General features: G+C 41.9%; 2 protein-coding genes across 52 annotated transcripts in view; one reads left to right on the top strand and one right to left on the bottom strand.

Moving 5' to 3' along the window:
* Positions 1-13,472, bottom strand: part of Ttc3 (tetratricopeptide repeat domain 3) — a 99,685-nt gene extending 86,213 nt beyond the window's left edge. For 23 of the 48 annotated variants that reach the window (XM_087576518.1, XM_087576519.1, XM_087576520.1 and 20 more), the window contains exon 1: positions 13,362-13,472. Coding sequence is in view for 2 of the 48 variants with exons in the window: in XM_087576517.1 (XP_087432643.1) it covers positions 13,252-13,297 (46 nt within the window). In the remaining 46 variants the exon portion in view is untranslated. 48 annotated transcript variants of the gene reach the window in all.
* Pigp (phosphatidylinositol glycan anchor biosynthesis, class P) lies at positions 13,240-19,655 on the top strand. Of its 4 annotated transcripts, none has more exons than XM_087575900.1 (5): positions 13,240-13,481; positions 14,068-14,172; positions 16,576-16,648; positions 18,826-18,944; positions 19,499-19,655. In XM_087575900.1, the coding sequence occupies exons 2-5, from the start codon at positions 14,091-14,093 to the stop codon at positions 19,621-19,623; spliced, it is 399 nt and encodes a 132-aa protein (XP_087432026.1). In that variant the 5' UTR covers positions 13,240-13,481; positions 14,068-14,090; the 3' UTR covers positions 19,624-19,655.
* Positions 19,656-20,723: the final 1,068 nt, after the last annotated feature.

Genomic DNA, 20,723 nt, shown 5'->3' with positions numbered 1-20,723 from the left:
ATTCTCTCTTCAAACCCTACTGTTTGTTAGGTCAAGATCATCTTTAAATAGACCACCACCAGTTCTTAGAATACACACCTATTTCTTCAATGAAACACTATGCTCAGTTTGACATATGAAAACCTGACAAAATCTAAAGTGAAGAACCAGCCTTCTTGAAAACTATTCACATTACAGGTCACACACGGGGCTGAGTTCTTCCACAGGCGTCTTCTCACTAATCCTCACAGTCACTGTCACAGCAGAGTCGAGCCACCATCTCTCCTGTACAAATGTATTTTGAAACATTTCAATAAAATAAAAGTAATCTGCTCAAGATCCCCAAGTAAGGATTCACTCAGTACTCAGCCCTCACAATCTTCTCACACATACAGTAACTCACCACAGCTACTTTTCCTCATCCTAGCCACCTACTCGGCTCTTGACTGTTTTCACATTTAAGAACACTGGCAATCAGTCTTTTCTCTTCCAAGTCCACCATCCCAGCCATATTAAGGCCTATGCTGAGGGTGCCCTTCTCAACCAACATAAATGCCACACCTACTCCACTAGGTTCTTCTTTCCCAGGGCCACTTCTCACACCTTATCTACTGTTTTTAATACTTCATTTCTAAGCAAGTCCTCTCTGGCCACACCAGTCATTACAGCTGTCTTCTTTTCCATCACCTCCTGCTGGTCAACCTAATCAACAATTTTCTTCCCTTTCCTACTGAGTCCTCTATTTTCATCCTCTCTTGGCTTCCTACAATTTGATTCCATTTCTACCTTTTGAGGGAAATTACTTTTAAGAAGGACATTCATGACCATCTACAATAAAATGGTCATCTATAATATCTGAGAAGTTTGCCTGTTCTGCATGAACAGTTCCAGTATAAGAAATTTACATAATAGCTAAAAAAATTAAAGACACCACAGCAGCCAAAATAAGGCACGTAATATGGAAAATGCTATCCTAGGAAATATATGTGTGTGTGTGTGTGTGTGTGTGTGTGTATGTGTGTATGTGTGTGTGTATGTGTGTGTGTGTGTATGTGTGTGTGGTGTATGTGTGTGTGTGTGTGTGTATGTGTGTGTATGTGTGTGTGTATATATATATATACATATATATATATATATGGTTTCTACTATAAATACAGAAAAAGACAAGATCTGTCATAACCCACAAGATCACCACCACAGTATAAATTACAATACAACTGGCAGACTCTAGTCCCTCTAACATGATGCTAGTCATTCAAGTCTAGCAGATCTCATGACACCACACACAGCCACAACTGTACTGTGATAAAAATGCTGGTGCAAGTTTCTAATGTTCCATTTGTTTAACTAGAGAGGCAGTGTGGCAAAATGGTTCACAGCATGAACTCTGGGGCCAGAGTGACCCGGCTGGAACCCTGATGCTCCCATTGCCTGGGTGTGTAATCCAGGGCAAATTACTTCTCTGTGTTTCTGTTTCTTTGTATACCAAGAGGGAATCACAATACTACTTCCTGACTAATCAGCTAGTACATGTAAAGTACTTTCAAGATACCACCCATGTTAAGAAATACAATAAATACTAGCTATTAATAGTATTGGATATGAAATTTTAAAATCTACTGTTTTTAGATGATGCCAGCTAAATAGTTTACCTTAATTGCTAAATCCAAAGAGGACTTTTCAGCTTACAACTTACTTGACACTGTGGACCACTTCCTCCTTCTGAGGACTCTTCATATGGACTCCAAAGACCATCTTCTGGTTCTCCTCCTATTGGTCTGGCTGCTCTTCCTCAGTCTCCTTCATGTGCTCTTCTGGTCCATTCCCTGCCACCCAATGGCAACTGTCCTTTCTCCCCACTCTTATTCTCTCTGCATGTCCTTACCCACACACCCACGGCTCACAGCAACACTTTCTGAACTTTCACCATTTGTGCAGCTTAACCACGATTTTTGCCGTTTCTATTTATTACATGAATTTTTACTTAATATTTCCCTTCCATTTTTTTCTTAGCCTAAATAATAACGTCCATGCTATCACAGGTTTGGTATGAAAGTTTTTATGCACATTAAGGCACTACTAAAACCTTCCAGGTATTTATCTATGTACCATTTAAATTAGCTCAGGTGGTACTACCATAGAAAACATTGGATTCCAAACTCCCAAATGCTGAAGATTCCCAAATCTCTCCAGGCTGGGCCACATCTCTCAACTTCTAGAACTTCCATGCCAATTGCTACTAGACATTAACCAAAATGTCTCACAAGCCCCTCAGATTCATTAAGTTCAAAACTGACCTTTTTTCTCCTCAAACAAAAAATGTGAAAAAAAGCCAAGTTCTTTCTTCTTTCTGTATACTATCTATCAATTATTGCTCTAAAAGCCAAACGGTTATCCAAACTAAAAAATGTGAAGGAAACCAAAAATGCAGGTCAACCCTGTCTTCCCACTCTCCTTAAACATTTCCATTCAATTTACCCACTACTACTTCCCTAAAAAGCGAAGACCATATGAATAAACCACACAGAGGCTTCTGTCTAATGCCAATGCCTTAGCCATACCTTCGTCTTTTCTCCTATGAACTAACGTAATGCAACAAGCAGTCTCCTAAGTGGTGGTTTGTCTTCACCTCAGCATCCTCTGAAACTCAGCCTATCACCTCACTGATTAAATCCATTCAACAGCCTCTCTTTGGTATCAAAATAGTACTCTCTCCCAACAATATGCAGATAAGGCCTGTTGTAACACCACTGCTGCTTCTATCTTGCCACTACACAACACATGCCCTAGACTCAGTCACAGCTGGCTGTTGATCATTCCCTAGCAACCTTATTCTGCAAGTACATAATGCTCACCAGTTCTGCTCAGTTCAGGAAGCAAGTCCTGATCATCCCAATGCACTGAGTTTACTTCTGCAGCTCTGTAAGCTTAGAGCACCATGCCTAAACCACTGACAGCAGTTTTCACACTGTTTGATCATCTCTCCTATTTATCTGTTACAGCACTCTGGATATAGGGGACACAAATTATAACAAACTCAACATGTGTTTTCCTTTAGAATATTTTCCTTTAGAATAAATTAACCTATACCTTTAATTTTAAACTTGTTTTAATATAAATATTTTTAATAAGAAAACCTATTTGATGACATTTTTTTCTAATACAAACTAAAACTACCATAGTTACATATTAAAACAAAGTACTTACTAGGTAACTAAGAACTCAAGCAATAAAGGGTAGTGGGGGAAGAGCACAGATTTTAAGACACAGTCTCACTACTGCAGCCCTAGCTAGCTTGGAACTCACTATGTAGACCAAACAAGGATGCGCTTGTACTCACAAAGATCCACCTATCTCTGCTCCTAAATTCTGGGATTAAAGGTGTGTGCCCTCAGGTCTGGCAGATTACAGTTTTTAATTTTTAAAAAATGTTTTTTGTCCATTCATAGAGGAAAACGCTTAAAGCTAACCTCTCTCTCTCCAAAAGCAGTAAACCTAAGCTAGAACTAAACTGACTTCTAAGAGCTAGAGACAGTGCTACCAAAAGCCACATGGAGCAGAGTGGTAAACCCTGGGTCAGGAGCCCGAGTGTAACTTGAGAATAGTTCCAGCCCATCTCTGACTCTAGCCAAAACTGACTGATACAGAATATATATATTTTTTCTCCCAATTTTAGATTCAAATTCTCACAAAGATGAATCCAACAGTACATAACCAATCACACCAAGCAAGGATGTAGCAATCAATCCATCATGACAGAGACAACAAAAGAAGTTACGTTAGAAACCCCCACTGAGATGGCCAAATACAGAATACAGAACAGCTACAGATTTAAAAATGGAACACAAACATTACACTAAAGGATGACTAAATATGATGCAAAGGGAACCACATCAAACTTTTAAAAATAAGCCAGGAAATTACATGCCTGTAATTTCAGCAACTCAGGAGAGGTAGAAAAAGGTACAAATGCAGGGTTAACTTGAGGGTTAACCTTGTCTCAACAAATACAATTACAGATAGATTGATAGGTAGATAGATAGATAGGTGTTAAAAGTAAAAAGTTCAAATTGAAAGGACTTGCACAGGGAAAAGAAAACTGGTTAACTAAATGATGCACTGGTTGAAACTACTAGGACCAAGATGAAAAGAAGACATGAGCAAAATGAAAGAGGAACAGTAACCCAGAAGGATGAATGCACTCTCTTCCAGTTAAAAACCTCTAAACACAGATAAAAACCAGATGTTATTTAAATAGGACTCACAATCTTGTAGACTTAATGAAAGGCAAAATTCAGACTGAAGAAAGACGATGTATCAAAATTTTATATTAAAAGAGCAGGAGCTAGAAAGGCAGCTGAGCACTTAAGAGCACTTGGTTTTCCAGAGGACCTGCATTCAGTTCCCAGCATCCACATTAGCTGAATGGAGCGCAGCTGCAGAGAGTCTAATGCCCTGTTCCTCTCCAGAGGCACCTGAATCCATGTAGCATATATTCACACAAATATACATGTAAAAAACATCTCTTAAAATTCTTAAAAATAGTGGTGGCTAATTTTGGTTATAAACTTGACCATATGTGGAATTAATTAAAACTCAAGCATCAGCCAGTGCTTATAACTGCTGAGCCATCTCCAGACCCTCGAATAAACAATTTTAGATTCAAAAAAAAAAAAACAAAACTCAAGCATCTGGGCATACTTGTGAGGGATTTTATGATTGAATTAATTGAGATGGGAAGACCAATCCTGAATCCAGGCCACACCTTCTAATGGCAGCCTGAGACATGGAAGATGGAAAGGCCTGCGTGTGCTTTTGCCTGCTTGCTCTCACTCTAGCTGGCAAACTCATCTGTCCTGTTACTGAGGCATTCCTTTGCTGGTATTAGAACCTACGCCCTTGAATTCCAATGTAGACTGAAGACCAGCAGGTTTCTAAGAACCCTTCAGAACTCCTGCACTAGAGAGAGTGCTCAAACATCCAGCACTGAACAGGGACTGAACAACTACACTCTAGGCCTTTCAACGGGGAGACAGCTACTGTTGGCTACCACTCTAACAAATCCCCCTTTAAAATACACAGACACACACACTCTCCCCCTACCTTGTTCATGTGTGTGTGTGTGTGTGTGTGTGTGTGTGTGTGTGTGTGTGTCTGGGTGTGTCTGCTTTCCTGGCCCTTTAGAGAACCTTGAATAATACAAGTAGTATATTTAAACTTAGGAGTAAAATGAGACACTCACAAAGACAATCAAATGTAGCTAAAATAAAACAATATTTCCTTCAAAAAACTAAATAAACTGGAAAAAGACTGCATCTTTGCTATACTAACGGAAAAGATATTTTAAGAGCCTTGAACTAAATCAAAATGACTTCTCAAATTCAAAGGTAAAATAAAAATGGTTTTAGAAAGAAATGAGTTGACCACCAAGATATTTGAATTAAACAGGAATTTCTAAACTTAAGAATTACAAGACATATTGTCTGATGGGTCAAAAAGGAAAATCCAAAAATATATTATTTATAAGAAACACCTGGGGGTTGGAGGGATGGCTCAGTGCTTAAGAGCACTGACTGCTCTTCCAGAGGCCCTGAGTTCAAATCCCAGCAACCACATGGTGGCTCACAACCATCTGTAATGAGACCTGATGCCCTCTTCTGATGTGTCTGAAAGACAGCTACAGTGTACTTGTAAAATAATAAATAAATAAACATTAAAAAAAAAAGAAAGAAAGAAACACCTAAAGAGGCTGGTGAGATGGCTCAGCGGTTAAGAGCACTGTGTGCTCTTCCAGAGGTCCTGAGTTCAATTCCCAGTAACTACATGGTGGCTCATAACCATCTGTAATGGAATATGATGCCTTCTGGTGTGTCTGAAGAGAGCAACAGCGTATTCACATACATAAAATAAATATTTAAAAAAAAAACCTAACCCTTTTTCTGGAGGGTTCTATGTGCTAATAAATTATTTGACTTAAATTAAAAAAAAAAAGCTTAACTTGTAAAGAAACTAAAACAGCCAGTTTTTAAAAATTAAATAAATAAGTAAGTAAAAATAAATAATATTCTGGGTAATTTCTACCAATGAGACTTTTAAACAGTTTAGGATAGACAAAAATAGGGCAAAAGTCCAATTCACTAAGAAATCAATGTTAAGCTTGCATGCATCTAATAAAGGAGTCTCAACAGACACAACAAGAGAAACTGCTGAACTACTAACAAGTCCTGGGTACCAGTATTCTCAGACTCCTAAACTCATGACAATCAGCCTGGTCAAATGAGCAGGCCAAGATGACCCTGTTCAGCTTAACCCTAGTCTGGCCCACTGAAGAAGTATGAAAAGTTGTGGGTAAATAGGATAAAAATGGAAAAAAAAAAAAAAAAGACTGAACAATACAATTTCTATTTTTTACCTAACAGATATATAACAATCACCGAATACACAGACTTCATACATACACATAAAACATTAAAATTATTTATCATAAGCAACTATTAAATTTTATATGAATAACACCATAAAACATGGGTAAAAACTGTTTTTCAGGGGCAAAATGAAATGCAGACCACATTCTGACAACATGGTTAAGAAATCAAAACAATGAAATAAAAGCTGTGTATTTAACAACAATGAAATAAAAAAAGAAGATAAAATTACTCCTATGCCAATATTAATAAAACAGATAAACGTCTGACAAGACTAAACAAGAAAAAAGAGCCAGTTATGGTGACACAGGCCTGTAATCTCAGCACCCAAGAAGTAGAGACGATAGGATACCCTGTGTTTGAGTTCTAGGCCAGTCCAGACTACAGGAATGAGCCCCAGTGTCACACAACAAAAAGACAGGGACAGTATAAATAATATTCTAAACAAGGAGAGAGAAAATAAAAGCCAAGCATGCAAAACAAAAAAAAAATTATAAGTCATTAAAATGGCATGAATTTGATACTAATAAATTTAAATTTTTGGTGAATAAACAAATTTCTGAAACTACCAAAATAGAATTGAAAGAAATGGAAAACAGAACAATTCTATTTCAGTACAACTGCTGCCAAATGTGCATATACAAAAAGACTATACATCCAAGTCATTTTGTACATAAGATGCACCAAGATTTTTAACAAACTATAATCCAAACTAACCACTCAGTAACTCACTTGGTAGACGATTGTGACCTTAACACCAAAATCAATCAATCAAAGCAGAAAAAATGAGAAGCCTCATGGAGGGGGCCTCACCTTTGCTCTCAGCACTCACAAAACAGAGGCAAATGGATCTCTTGAGTTTGATGCCACCCTGACCTGTATCAAGACTTCCAGGCCAGAGAGTGAGACCCCTTGTCAAAAATAGAAATGGGGGAGGGGTCTGTTTATAACCAGGTACAAAATCCTAGATAAGACATGATCAAGCCAGGTGGAAGTAACACATGCCTTTAACCCCCCAGCACTTGGGAGGCACAGGCAGACAGATCTCTCTGTGAGTTCAGGCTAGCCTGGTCTACCCAGCTAGTTCTAGGACAGTCAAAGCAAGCTACACTACGAAATGCTGTCTCAAACAAAACAAAACAAAAATCAAACAGTAGTACCATTAAATAGACAACCTATTAAGGCCAATTTGGATCTATCTCCAGAAAAATAAGGTAAAATAAAAATGTAATTAAAACCTGTAATTTGAAGGGCCAGAGAGATGGCTCCAATTGAACGTTCTAGTTACTTTTGTTCAATTCTCAGCACCCACATGATGGTTCACGACTGCCTTTACCTCCGACGCCCTCTTCTGGCCTTTGTGGACACCAGGCACAGACGTGGTACACAAGACATCATATGCAAGTAATACATCCATATATATATAAAGTAAAAATATTTTTTAAATGTAATTTATAATTAATTTCATTTGATGGACTGGAGAAAAGATGCAGAAAGCCATGTGACGAAATGGGAAAGCCTCCCCTAACATGGTAAGTAATCTACAAAACCTCCACAAATGCTATTAACAGTTAATCCGCTTCTTTGACATTGGAAATGAGTGTGTGTACTACTATAATTACTTCTAATGAACAATCATAACCACTTCAACTGAACACATGTTTAAAAATATGCCAGGGGCTGGAGAGATGGCTCAGTGGTTAAGAGCACTGACTGCTCTTCCAGAGGTCCTGAGTTCAATTCCCAGCAACCACATGGTGGCTGGCTCCCGATCATCATTAATAGGATCTGATGTCCTCTTCTGGTGTGTCTGAAGACAGAGGAAGTGAACCCACATACATGAAATAAATAAATAAATAAATCTTTAAAAGTATGCCAGAACATGAAAACACACACAATAAATTGAAAAGGAAAAGACCTAAATATCACCATTGCAAATGACAAAAAAAAAGATGGAGTTCCAAAGTATGAAAATTAAAATACAAAGCAGAAAAAATGTTCTGTTTATAACAGCAACCAATTTCAAGTCTCCACAAAACTGATTGGATTGATTTTACTTAGGCCCCAAAGGGTTTTTTAAGACCGATTCTTCTTGGGGCTGGGGATTTAGCTCAGTGGTTAGAGCGCTTACCTAGGAAGCGCAAGGCCCTGGGTTCGGTCCCCAGCTCCGGGAAAAAAAAAAAGGACCAAAAAAGACTGATTCTTCTTAAACCATGAGACTCAAGAGTTTCCTGGGCTGGATTACTGAAGGGCTAAGAAGGTCAATGGTACAGTAACTGATTAGCACTCACAAGGCCCTGGGTTGAATCACAAGCACCACTTAACGAATACCGTTCTTCACAATATGACCCTAATTATGTCCAAGAACCAAATCAACCAAACAAACAAACAAACAAATATACCAGATTTCAGGTAAAAGCTACAGTAGTGGTAAAGAAAGAGTAGGTACCAATACAGATAAAATGAGGTAACAAAAAAACAAGCCAGAAACAGATCCACACATAGAAAAACACTCAGCAGGCAAGTAAGATGCTACACTCTGGTAAACAGAAGTCGAATTCCATCTATAGAATAGAAAAGGTGAGGGCTGGAGAGATGGCTCAGTGGTTAAGAGTACCCGACTGCTCTTCCAGAGGTCATGAGTTCAATTCCCAGCAACCACATGGTGGCTCACAACCATCTGTAAAGAGATCTGATGCCCTCTTCTGGTGTATCTGAAGACAGCTACAGTGTACTTATATATAATAAATGAGTAAATAAAAAAAAAAAAAATTTTAAAAAGAAAAGGTGAGCCACATGGGACAAGATGAATGGATATGAGTCACTAGCTCACCTCATATACAAAAACTGATTATGAATTTAACTGGATTATGAATTTAAGTGAGAAATGCATCTTTTAAAATGTCTAAAAACGGGGCTGGGGATTTAGCTCAGTGGTAGAGCGCTTACCTAGGAAGTGCAAGGCCCTGGGTTCGGTCCCTAGCTCCGGAAAAAAAAAAAGAACCTAAAATGTCTAAAAAGGAACATAGTGGACATCTTAGTAAGTCCAGAGCAGGGGACACTTCCATTAGATTATATTAAAATTAAAAATTGGGGGGTTGGGGATTTAGCTCAGCGGTAGAGCGCTTGCCTAGCAAGCGCAAGGCCCTGGGTTCAGTCCCCAGCTCTGAAAAAAAAGAAAAAAAATTTAAGAATTGGGTTGTATGATGTAGTTTAGTGGTAGAAAACTTGTGTCACATGCTCTGAGTTTTTTCAATGCACATTTAATAAAAAGTGCTACCAGTCTGTAGCTTTAAAAGACAATTCAGTACTCTTTAAAAGTGGGTGAAAAAACAAGGCCATGTTTTCCACAGAAGGGAAACACCTGATGAATAAATAAATATTCTCAATCTCATTAATAAATGCAAATTTAAACCACAAAAAAGGGGGCTGGGGATTTAGCTCAGTGGTAGAGCGCTTACCTAGGAAGCGCAAGGCCCTGGGTTTGGTCCCCAGCTCCGAAAAAAAAAGAACCAAAAAAAAGATACACCAAATACTACTGGCAAATACAAAAAAATCTAAGATAGCAAGTGTTGAACAGGTTGCCTATAACTCTCATATAATGCTGATCAAGGTACATAAATTGACAAAGCTATTAGCTAAAACACAAGTTGGCACAACCACTTCAGAGCCAATTTGAAACCACTTCATAAGGTGGAACATCCATACCCCTAAAATCCAGCAGTTCCACTCCTAACCAATAGCTTATGATGCTGGGCACTCCAACCTATTCACAAAGCACTAAAAAGACTTTGAAACTTATGCAATTTCCCTGAGCTACTAAAGAAGTCTGAAAAGAGTTCAGCATTGCAAAGGATAAATTTCTAAAGTATCATAAAGACATTTTAAAGTAAAACTATGATTCTTCCAAATGTATAACTAGGTCAGCAGGATGGCTCATTGGGCGGGGGTTGCCACCAAGCCTGACAACCAGAGCCCAATCCCCTATCCACATGTGTCCTTGGGTACCCTACATGTGCCATGGCACATGCACCCACACAAGTAAATAGGTGTCAAGTCGTTGTAGGTATTATAGCTAGTTTTATCACACAATTGAGTTGAATAAAAGTTAACTATAAACACTAATAATTAACAGATGAAAAAACAAATGATACCATTTCCTAAACAAGTGGACAGAGGAGCAGTGGAATTAAAAGAGGCTTTTCCAGCATTTAAACTATTCTTTTGCTTTCCTACTTGCAGTTATACCATAGTTCTTCCAAGTGGGCGTGCTGGTTACATTTCTTGTGGGAAAACAGAACAGTCAAAATGCCCACCGACAGAAACACAAGTAAACAGCATTATAGTCAACCAGCATTACACAAGCAGTAAAGAATTATTAGTTACTTAGAAACATAGCATTTAGTGAAAGCAAGTTTCAGAAGACTATAACCAAAGTAATAGGTTTTACTCAAACATAGGAGCCATACACACAATTCAATGTTAAATGGTACACAAAAATCTGATAAAAATGTTTAAAATACAAGAATAACATGAATTCAGGATAATCACCTCTGAACGTGAACATTTTCAATACTGGTTAGGCTGCTTCTTGATTCCACTGGTAGGCTTGTAAGTTAGTGTTCATTTGTTTGACTTCTCAGCTTGTAAATAAATACGTCACATATATTCTGAATATATCAAATACTTCATCGAGGAAAGGATTTAAAGAAAAACATCATACCTTTAAAATGCTTTTAATTCAATCAGTTCACTTGCTACGTGAGAGGTACATATAACATTACAAAGCAACATTAGATAACATAACTGTTCATTGCAATTACTGTTACGAGAACCAAATTCAGTAAAGACCGAACCAATCGCCTGGGAGAGATTAACCCATTTGCTGTCACATGGCTAGACAAAAGCCAGTGTGGTCTGTACGCAAATTTAGCAGTAAGCTGAAGTCATAAAGAAGACGGTCAGTAAAGAAAGGAGAAAAACAGTTTGTTAGCAAGCATGTGAGGAAATGGGTGTTCTCAATACCAGTGACCGTTAAAACTGGTACAACCACTTTGAGAGCTTCTATCATATCTGGTTAAGTGGAAGATGTACATATACTTCTACCCAGCAAAATTATGACTAAGGGTACTTCCTAGAGAAACTCCAAAAGTGTGCACACCAAACAGGTACAGAGGTATTTTTTGCAGGACTGTTTTAAAGAGTTAAGGCTATAAACAATTCCAAAGTCCATCAAAAGGAGTATAAATATAAATTACAGTATATTCATACAATGCAGTGCTATACCAACAGTTAAAATAATTCAAAGAAAGTACAAATATTCGATTTATTCATATATAAATCTCAAAATGTGATGCTGAGTGAAAAAGCAAGTTGCAAAGACACAATTTTATATCACTTTAGTTAAAAATCAATACTATATATTGTTTATATATTCACCATTATCAAGTTGTAAATTATGCACGGAAATGATACACACAAACCTGAACACAGTGGCTATCTCTAGGTAAGGAGGGGGTCAAACTCTCAGCATCTCCAAAATTTTTTTTTGTTTGTTTGTTTTGGAGAATCTGAAGTAAATTTGGCAAAAAAAAAAAAGAATAAATAATAAACAAAATGGCCTGGCTGATTAGGTCTACCTGTGTTTAATCTCTTAGGTAGTCCAGAAATTGAAAGAGAAAAAGGGAAAATTAGGCAACAATAAGGAAACTGAGCAAGAGAGAAGGAGAATCCGCAGCCCTTGAGCGCAAAGCACAAACCCTTGACAAGCACAGTAGTGACAACTGAATCCCTAGGGACGTCTTCCCATATAACGAACCCATTTTCCTTAAAGTAAAATACAAAATTCTTGATATAAGTGTTCTAACTAGAGCTGTGGTTGTGAGAAACTGCCCCAGAGAGAGCAGTAAAACCTGTATGATTTCAACCGTTTCCCTGAACCATCCTCATCCCCCGCCGGAATCCAGAGTTGTTTATGGCTGCTATAAAACACCCTGCAATAACCAGTGTTAGCCATCGCCTGGTGACAGGCATAAGCACATACTGTGGAAATAATCTACAAACTGAAGGATGTCTGGAAACTACAAGCTTCTGGAAAAGGCACCGTGCAGGGGTACCAGCACACCCTCGGCTTCATTTTGGTCCTTTGCGCCCCCCACGCCTGCCCCCTCCCCACTATGGGATGGCCGCCCAGGCCTTAATGACGTCGCCAGCACTGCTGAGCAGCAGCCCCTGCGCAGGCGTAGGACAAGGCTGCAGGTGGGTGGGGGCCAGCTCGGCGTCCCTCCCGGGTCCTCCCAGGAACGCGAGGAGGGGGAGGCGTGCACACACACAGAGCAGGGGCCTTACGCGCGCGCTCGCTCGCACAACCCCGCGCATGCCGCAGGCCCCCCGCGCGGCGCACCTTCGGGGACCCGCGAAGACGCGCGCGCGCGCCCGCCGCTGCAGACAGCCGCAGCGGCGGGCGCGCGCGCTGAGGCGGAGGCGCGCACACTACAGGGAAGGGAGTGACAAAGGTGATGGGAGGAAAACCACCCTCAGAGGATGGGGACGCCCTCGCCGTCGCAGGGAAGGGCGACCACCGCAGGGAAGGGCGAGCATAGGAACAATGCGGGCGAGCCGCAGACCCCGAGGAGCGTCTCCGAGCGCTCCGGATGAGGCAGCCGACACACGGCTGGGGATGTCACCCGCGCGCCAGGCGATGCGCACCAAAAGCCCCCTCCTACCGTTACGGACGCACGAGGAACACCGGACAAAGGGAACACACCCACTGGGGCAAGGGCGGCCACACCCCCTCGGCGCGCGGGCGCTCGGCGAGACCCGCGGCGACGCGCACACCCACACTCACCACACACCCACGGAGGGAGGTGTGGAGCGCCCCGATGCCCAGGCATCTCGGCTGCGGCGGGATGCGCAGACGCTTCCGGGAGCCCCGCCGCGCGCAGGGTCTGCACTCACCCGGGCCCGCAGCCCGCGAGCCTCGGACGCGGGCTGCCGACGCCTCCGGCCCTCCACGTCAACCAGACCCGCAGAGCGAGCGCTGAGCCGCTCCTGAGGCGGGCGGGTCACGTGGCTTGGAGGCGCGCATGCGCAGTCGCCGCGCCGCCCCCCCTCAGCTCGGCTGGGTGGGTGGTGAGACCGCGGTAGCCCCCGCTCTGCGGACGCCGTGCGCCTGCGCCAAGCGGCGGGGGCGCCTGGCAGCCCCTGCTTTTCCTCAGGTTTTTTTATTTTTTTCTTTCCGCCCCCAATGCGGGTGTCTGGGCCGCGCCTGCGCAATGGGCTGAGCGCCGAGGGGCTGAGGGTGGGGACGGGTGGGCGTTGGTGCTTGAAGGACTCTAGGTCCAGGGCTTTCGTTTTCTTTGAACGTCACGTAGGCAGGGAGAGAGCCCTTCGTGAGCGGGCAGGACTCGGGACCTTGGTCCGGCCTGGGGCCCCTTCCTCGTCTCAGAGGGTCCGAGGTGCGCTTTTTCCCCGCAGCGCGCGCTCCCGCCTCCCCATCTGCAGGGGCGCGCGCACGCGAAGGGGCCCTTGTTTGGGGCGGGCGCGTGTGAGCATCCGCAGTGGCTATGTCCGCAGCAAGTGATGAGATTATGTAACAGACCAATGGTGAAGGGAGATGGGGGGGAGGAGGGATGTCTGACGACGACTGTGTTCCTTCTCCACAGATTGTCTAAAGCCACAGGGAAGATGGTGGAAAATTCACCGTCGCCATTGCCAGAAAGAGCGATTTATGGCTTTGTTCTTTTCCTAAGCTCTCAGTTTGGCTTCAGTAAGTACTGGAATGATGGATGGCTAGGGCCTTTAGTGGACCTTTAGTATTCGAGGACCGGGAAATAATGCATTTGTCCATAGAACGTACACATGTGACCTGTTGATTCTTTCTACTTTTAAGGAGTCCTGAAGGGTACCGTTTGTTTGCTCAGTTGATATATCCAGTATCAGGTTAAATCACCCAATATTTAGCACCAGGCTTGATGCTAATGTGAATAAAACCTGGTCCCAACCCTTGAGGTCATCGTCCTGTGGAGAAGAATAGTAAACCCACAGTTCAGAGAGCATGTTGAGTGCCCTGGGAGAGCCTTGGAAGGTTTAGAGACTATGGTTAGCTTCTTCCAGGGCACTCCCTGGTAATTATATCAGAATAAGTCAGGAAGGACCATGAGGAGAGTCCCTGAATGAAGACCAGTGAAGGTTTTTCAAAAAAAAAAAAAAAAAAAGTGAGGCGTTTATAGCTCCAAGGAAGCAAAGCTGGAGCTGAAGAGTGAAGAGAATGGACCAGAGAGGTCAGGTGTAACAGCATACCCTTAACATTGATCACCATAATGTTCCATTTTATAGATGAGGCCACTGAGGCTTCAAAACAAAACAAAACAAAAGGTCCCTCAAAAAGTTTGGAAGATATGAGGCAATCAAGTGGTAGAAAACTGAATGCCCACAATCCAACCTTCTGGGACTAGATAGAAATCAGAATGTATATGTGGAAGTGTCGTTCCCAACTCCTAAGTACAAAACCCTAGCTTAACCGTAGTGTAGTGGAATCGGTGGAATGAAGTAGCCACAACTGGGTTCAGTTATGGGCTCTCGTGCAATTATTGTTTGGTCTGAGAGCTTTTTGTTTTGCATGAAGTGAGCCTGTGAAGTAGGTGCTGCCTTGCTTCCTCAGTGTAAAGATGGGAATACTGGATTTCAGTGACTTGATCAAAGCCAAGAAGCAACGGGACTGGAATTAGAACAGGTGCACTGCAGGCTTCGCTGTACTAAGGACCTTCTCTGACTCGTGTATTAACTCGGGTGATTTATGAAAAGAGGCTGCTGAGTAGGTATTAGCTGCCGTTTATTTCTGTAAATTCCTACGCAAAGAGGATTTAAGGATTAGAGACTACAAACATGTTAGATACAACCAAAAACTAATGGAAGACTTTATTGAGCACTTACCATGTACCAGGCAGTGTTACAGGCCAGGGAAAGGCAAAGCAAGCCAAGCCTCGTCGTCTGCTTTCATTGAGCTTTCCACATAGTTGGAGAATACAGGTAAGGAAAACAAATCCAGGAAGCAAAACGGTGGGGAGGGAGGTTAAGGAGCAGGAAGAGCCCTCCCCATGTGCTGTGTGCTGTCTCTTAGTACCACTTACAACAGAGTAGGGGAAAGATCTCTTTTCCCATCGTTGTTCAGCACCAGAAGCATTCGGGAAAGCACAAACCCTCTCTTCAGGAGTGACTGTATCCCAGTCTTGACCTACAAAGCTGTAACACTTCATTCTTAACGGAAAAAAAACCATCACCGTTGATGTAGCTTGAAACCTGTCTTCACTTCCCTTGTACAAATGAGTCCTTTCTCATGTATAAAACAGACGTGTGTGCTTCAGGACTGTTTTGAAGATTAAACGAGTTAGTGCATGTAGAGACATTCAGGACCTATTGTTACTGCACGGAGACAGCAGGAAAGGAGCCCACAATGACAGGGTGTTGACAGAAAGAAGATTGTGTATAGACAGTCAAAACCAGAGAGGACAAGTTCCCCTTTAAGCCACTAAATGCAATTATATCTTCTCTGTGGAGAAATAGTGAACATGTAGAATGCAGAAGCAAACTGTTAGGTGCTGTGAAAAGAAGTTGCTAAGAAATAATATGTCACAGACTTTTTTATTAGTCATTTTATTCATTTACCTTTAAAATGATATCTCCCTGATTACCCCTCCACAATCCCCCCATTCCATTCCCCCTGTCCCCCCTCCCCTTTACCGCTATGAGGGTGCTTACCCACTCCTGCCTCACCACTCTAGCATCCCCCTTCGCTGGGGCATCAAGTCTCCACAGGACTAAGGGCCTCTCTTCCCATTGGTGCCTAACAAGGCCATCCTCTGCTACATATGCAGCTGGAGCCATGGGTCCCTCCATGTGTACTCTTTGAATGGTGGTTTAGTCCCTGGGACCTCTGGGTGGTATCCATAGGCTTTTTAAAGTGCAGTGTGAAAACCAAGACACTAAAAACTTTTAATAGAGTAATTATGGTAGGTATTACAAGAAAGGTACAAATAAGGCAGCCACTAGAGATCCTGGATTCTGAGAGTGCGAAGCTTTGGGGAGTGTTCTTGTCGTTTATGAACCTTACAGACTGGACCGTGCCGCTCTGACATGTCTTCTCTCTTCCCTTGCCCTCTCTACCCTGCAGTACTCTATCTTGTGTGGGCTTTCGTTCCCGAATCTTGGCTAAACTCCTTAGGCTTAACTTACTGGCCTCAAAAGTAAGTTGAATATTTGTTCAGTGGGGGTAAAACTGGTAACTGTTTTGAGGGGCAATACTCTTCTCTAAAACCCAAGCCTCAGATCATTACTCCTTTAAAATCCATGAGTATCTGTGTTGAAGTTGAACATTACTCTTATTTTTGTGCTGGGGAGTGGGAGGGTAATAGGGGTGTTCACATGTGTGTGGCCACATTATGTGCAGGTAAACATATTTGCATGTGCATGTAGTGCCTCAATGTTGATGTCAGGAGTCTTTCTTGATACTCTCCACCTTATGTGTGGAGGCAAGGTCTCAAAATTGAACCCAGAGTTCTATCTACAGCTAGTTCTAGACTAGCCAGCTTGCTCCAGAATTCCCTGTGCTAGACTTACAGCTGGTCTGCCACAAAAGCCCAGCTCATACCTGGGTCTGAGAATCCAGACTCAGGTCCTCACACTTGGGTGGCAAGGACTTTAACTGGTGAGCCATACCCCAACAGCAATTGACAGGTCTAAAGGTTATTAATATATCACTAACTGAAGGTGGTGGGGTAAACGTTTATCTCTGTTTCCTCCTAAAGTCATACTAAAATTATACCATTATTGAAAAATCTTTTAAAGGTATAAGCACACACATAGGAAAGCAGATAAGATATTAACAAAATTTTAGCACTTTGAGATAGAAGATTCTGGTATTTACATGTGGTAGATGGGGGAACCCAGCAAGAACATTTATGTCCTGGAATTCCAAAAATGACCCAGACCTCGGAAGCAGCAGCATCTCTTGGTAATGATAATTTTGCATTGGACAGGAAGTGTCTTTAAAATGCATTAGACCTGCTGACTCTCCTTCCATATTTTAAACCTGGAGATTGACCTTGCCTTCCCCTTAGAAGATAGTTCCATCCTGTGGAAAGTGTTGGGCAGAGTCTGTAGTCTGGAAGTTACAAGGGCTAACTGTAAAAACTGATAATAAACCATTATCTGCATAGCTGAGTAAGGCTCCCTCCCCTAGCTTCTTCCCTTCCCAGGCTTCACCCCTTCCCAGAGAAAGGTGGGAAATGCCTTTCTGAGGATGCTGACCAGGGTAAAAGGCAGCATCTACAATCCACCTTTCTGCCGTCTCTGCCCTTGTACATACCTTGCTTCCTGTCAACTTATCCCTTGGATCTTAAATATAAATACGCCATCATAAAGACCAGGCACTAAAAGAAAAGTCTGTCCCTAAATACAAAAGAGAAGAAGATACTAAAAGGAGTGGAGATAAATCTATCTGCAGAAGGGAAAAGTTCAATCTGAGATGAGAAAAGAATCCTGAATGGTATGCTGTCCAACCACTGAAAAGTTATAAGCACGGTTATTAAAATCTCATCTAGAAAGTTGATGGCTGAAACAGTGAAACAGAAAGCAGAGATGGAAAACAGAGGAATGTATAATGGTGCAAAAAACTATTAGAAGGCCTAGCAGGGAAAAAGGGTTGGGAGGAAGTGATTTAACAAAACCTGGCAAGATAGAACACTTAGTGAGCTTCACTGCATTGAGAGGGAAGCTGAGAGGCATATACGAATTTGATTCTGGAGCATTGATAGATTCTGGGAGAAGCAGTAGACAGAAACGTATAGTCTCAGACAAAACATAAGAAAACATAATATGGGGTTGGGGATTTAGCTCAGTGGTAGAGCACTTGCCTAGCAAGCGCAAGGCCCTGGGTTCAGTCCCCAGCTCCAAAAAAAAGAATTAAAAAAAAAAAAAGAAAGAAAGAAAACATAATACACTAAGGTTCCCAGTTGCAAATATTGCTGACATGATCAGTTGTTTTTAACTGCTGACATAATAAAAGGTCAGCATATGCAGAAAGTATGAGGAAGAAGTAAATACCTCACTTTCATATTAGGACATCTGGAGAAAATGTCTGAGGCCGATGAAAATCTTGATGTAGGCATGTTATATGGATGTGGGGATATAAATGCCAGAAGAAACAGCTCAGATATTGAAAGAACTCGTGTGGACAGAATAAAACTCTACGGCTGGGATAGCATGGCTGAGACACCTGTCTGCAGCTGTCCATTGACCCCCTTGTACGGGCTATCCATTACATGCGTCAGCTACTTTAATAATAATACAGATTATTAGCGTGTGTTTTGGGAATTAGGACTCCTTGACAAGTTTGTTAGCATGTATGAATTCTCTTGTGCAGGTACTGGGCGGTTGCGTTGCCTGTCTATCTCTTGATCACGGTTGTAATTGGTTACGTGCTCTTATTTGGAATCAACATGATGAGTACCTCTCCACTTGACTCCATCCATACGATCACAGGTAAGTTTACATGAAATAAAATTGTGAGGCATAGGGAGTGGGCCTCAGAAACACATTGTGAGAAAACATCTGCTACGTTAAACATGGCACGATGATTAATCTCGATCAGCAGCTCATAGGGATTTAGAGTCACCATGGAAACAAATACCGAGCACTCTAGGAGGCTTATCTAGATTTGGTTTATCGAGGTGGGAAGATACCTTAAATGTGGAGTGTACCATTCCATGGGTCGAGGTCTGAATGAAAAGGAAAAAATAAACTGAATATGAACATTTATCCCTGTCCGACTCCTAATGTACACATGGTGAGCACATGTGATCTGCCACCTCCTGCTCCTACTGACATCCCTCCCCTCCGAGGTGAACTGTCTCCATGTAACTAAGCCTTAGTTCGTTAGGGACGTCCTTACAGCATGAGAGATAGAGCTAATGATACCTCGTGGCTTGCCGTCCTCTGTACGTCAGCCTGCTGAGCAGTGTCATAGGTCTCAACGAACCACAGAAATTACAGAGACAATTGCTTGGGTCAGTGGAGCTTCTTTTCCTTTCTTGCAGATAACTATGCTAAAAACCAACAGAGGAAAAGCTACCAAGAGGACGCCATCCCAGCATTAAGAGACATTCCCATTAGTGAAGTCAACAGAATGTTCTTCCTAGACGCCAAAGAACTCAACACCTAAAACTGAGCTGTGAATAAACATCCTAAAACCAACCATTTGCAGTTGTGGGCTGAATGATTTTGAGCATAGTGATATCGACTGTCCTTTTAATAACCAATATAGACATGTAAAAACATGAAAATTGATTCCTTAGATTGAGTTCAATTGATATTGTAAATATTTTCAATTGAGTTTTTAGTTGACAATAAATAAAATAACATTATACTATAATCAACCTTGAATAGATCTATATGTGCACACATGCGTGTGTTCATGTGTGTGTGAATGCAGACATGCACAGTGTATATAGAAGTCAGAGGACAACTTACGTTGTCTCTCTTTAGGCACCCTTTGTTTGAAACAAGGTTTCTCATTGGCCTCCCTTCACCACTTACCCCAGGCTAGTTGACCACAAACTTCCAGGACTCTACCTGTCTGCCTCTTACCCCATCATTACTTTTATATGGGAGCTAGAGATCTGAATTCAGGTCCTCAGGCCTCTATAGAATATACTTGACCCACTAAGCCACCTCCCCAACCTAACATAAAGCAGCCAAGAACAAATGTCTCCCAAGCCTTCTCATGCAGCCAGAGTTGAAAATGATCATCTTGTCTGCTTATCCTTAGCTCAGCTGGTGGATCAGCAAGACTGTGCCTACTGCCTACAAAAGAGCAGGAACTAGTCAGAGCTGCCACTCAATACCCAGTGTTCCCTTGTCCTTTCAAGGACAGTGATAGGCCTGCAAGGTTTGGAGTAAAATCTAGGGCTCCCCTGCACATTAGTCTCAAAACCAGTTTTTCAATCTGTCTCTCAAAGGCATTGTCCTTATACCTAAGGGATTGTCCACGACCAGGGGTTTTCATGTTATGGGCTATATTTCTTTTAAGGGTTACAATAAACTTAGTGAACCTTCTCTTCTTCACCTTAAATATTCTCAGGACCTTCAAATATTTCGTACAAAGGGGGAGCTTCTAAAAAGCTTGTGTGATTTACATATTATTTTTATGAATAATGGTCATGAGGCAGTGAGATAGTTTGGTGGGTGAGGATAATTGCCAGCAAACCTACCAACCCGAGTCTGATCCCCAAGAGAGAACTCCCTCAAGTTGTCTTCTGACTT

The sequence above is a fragment of the Rattus norvegicus genome, chromosome 11 (genome assembly GCF_021556685.1).
Source record: "Rattus norvegicus strain SHRSP/BbbUtx chromosome 11, alternate assembly SHRSP_T2T, whole genome shotgun sequence".
NCBI classification, from domain to species: domain Eukaryota; kingdom Metazoa; phylum Chordata; class Mammalia; order Rodentia; family Muridae; genus Rattus; species Rattus norvegicus.
The sequence above is the reverse complement of the archived record's forward strand: the minus strand, read 5'-3'. Positions and strand labels throughout refer to the sequence as shown.

Bases quoted from the DNA above. Each gene is read 5' to 3' on its own strand.
- Pigp (XM_087575899.1), top strand. From the start codon at position 13,986: ATGAGATTATGTAACAGACCAATGGTGAAGGGAGATGGGGGGGAGGAG. The intron at 14,173-16,575 runs GTAAGTACTGGA...TCTACCCTGCAG, and splicing joins AAGCTCTCAGTTTGGCTTCA to TACTCTATCTTGTGTGGGCT. The intron at 18,945-19,498 runs GTAAGTTTACAT...CCTTTCTTGCAG, and splicing joins CTCCATCCATACGATCACAG to ATAACTATGCTAAAAACCAA.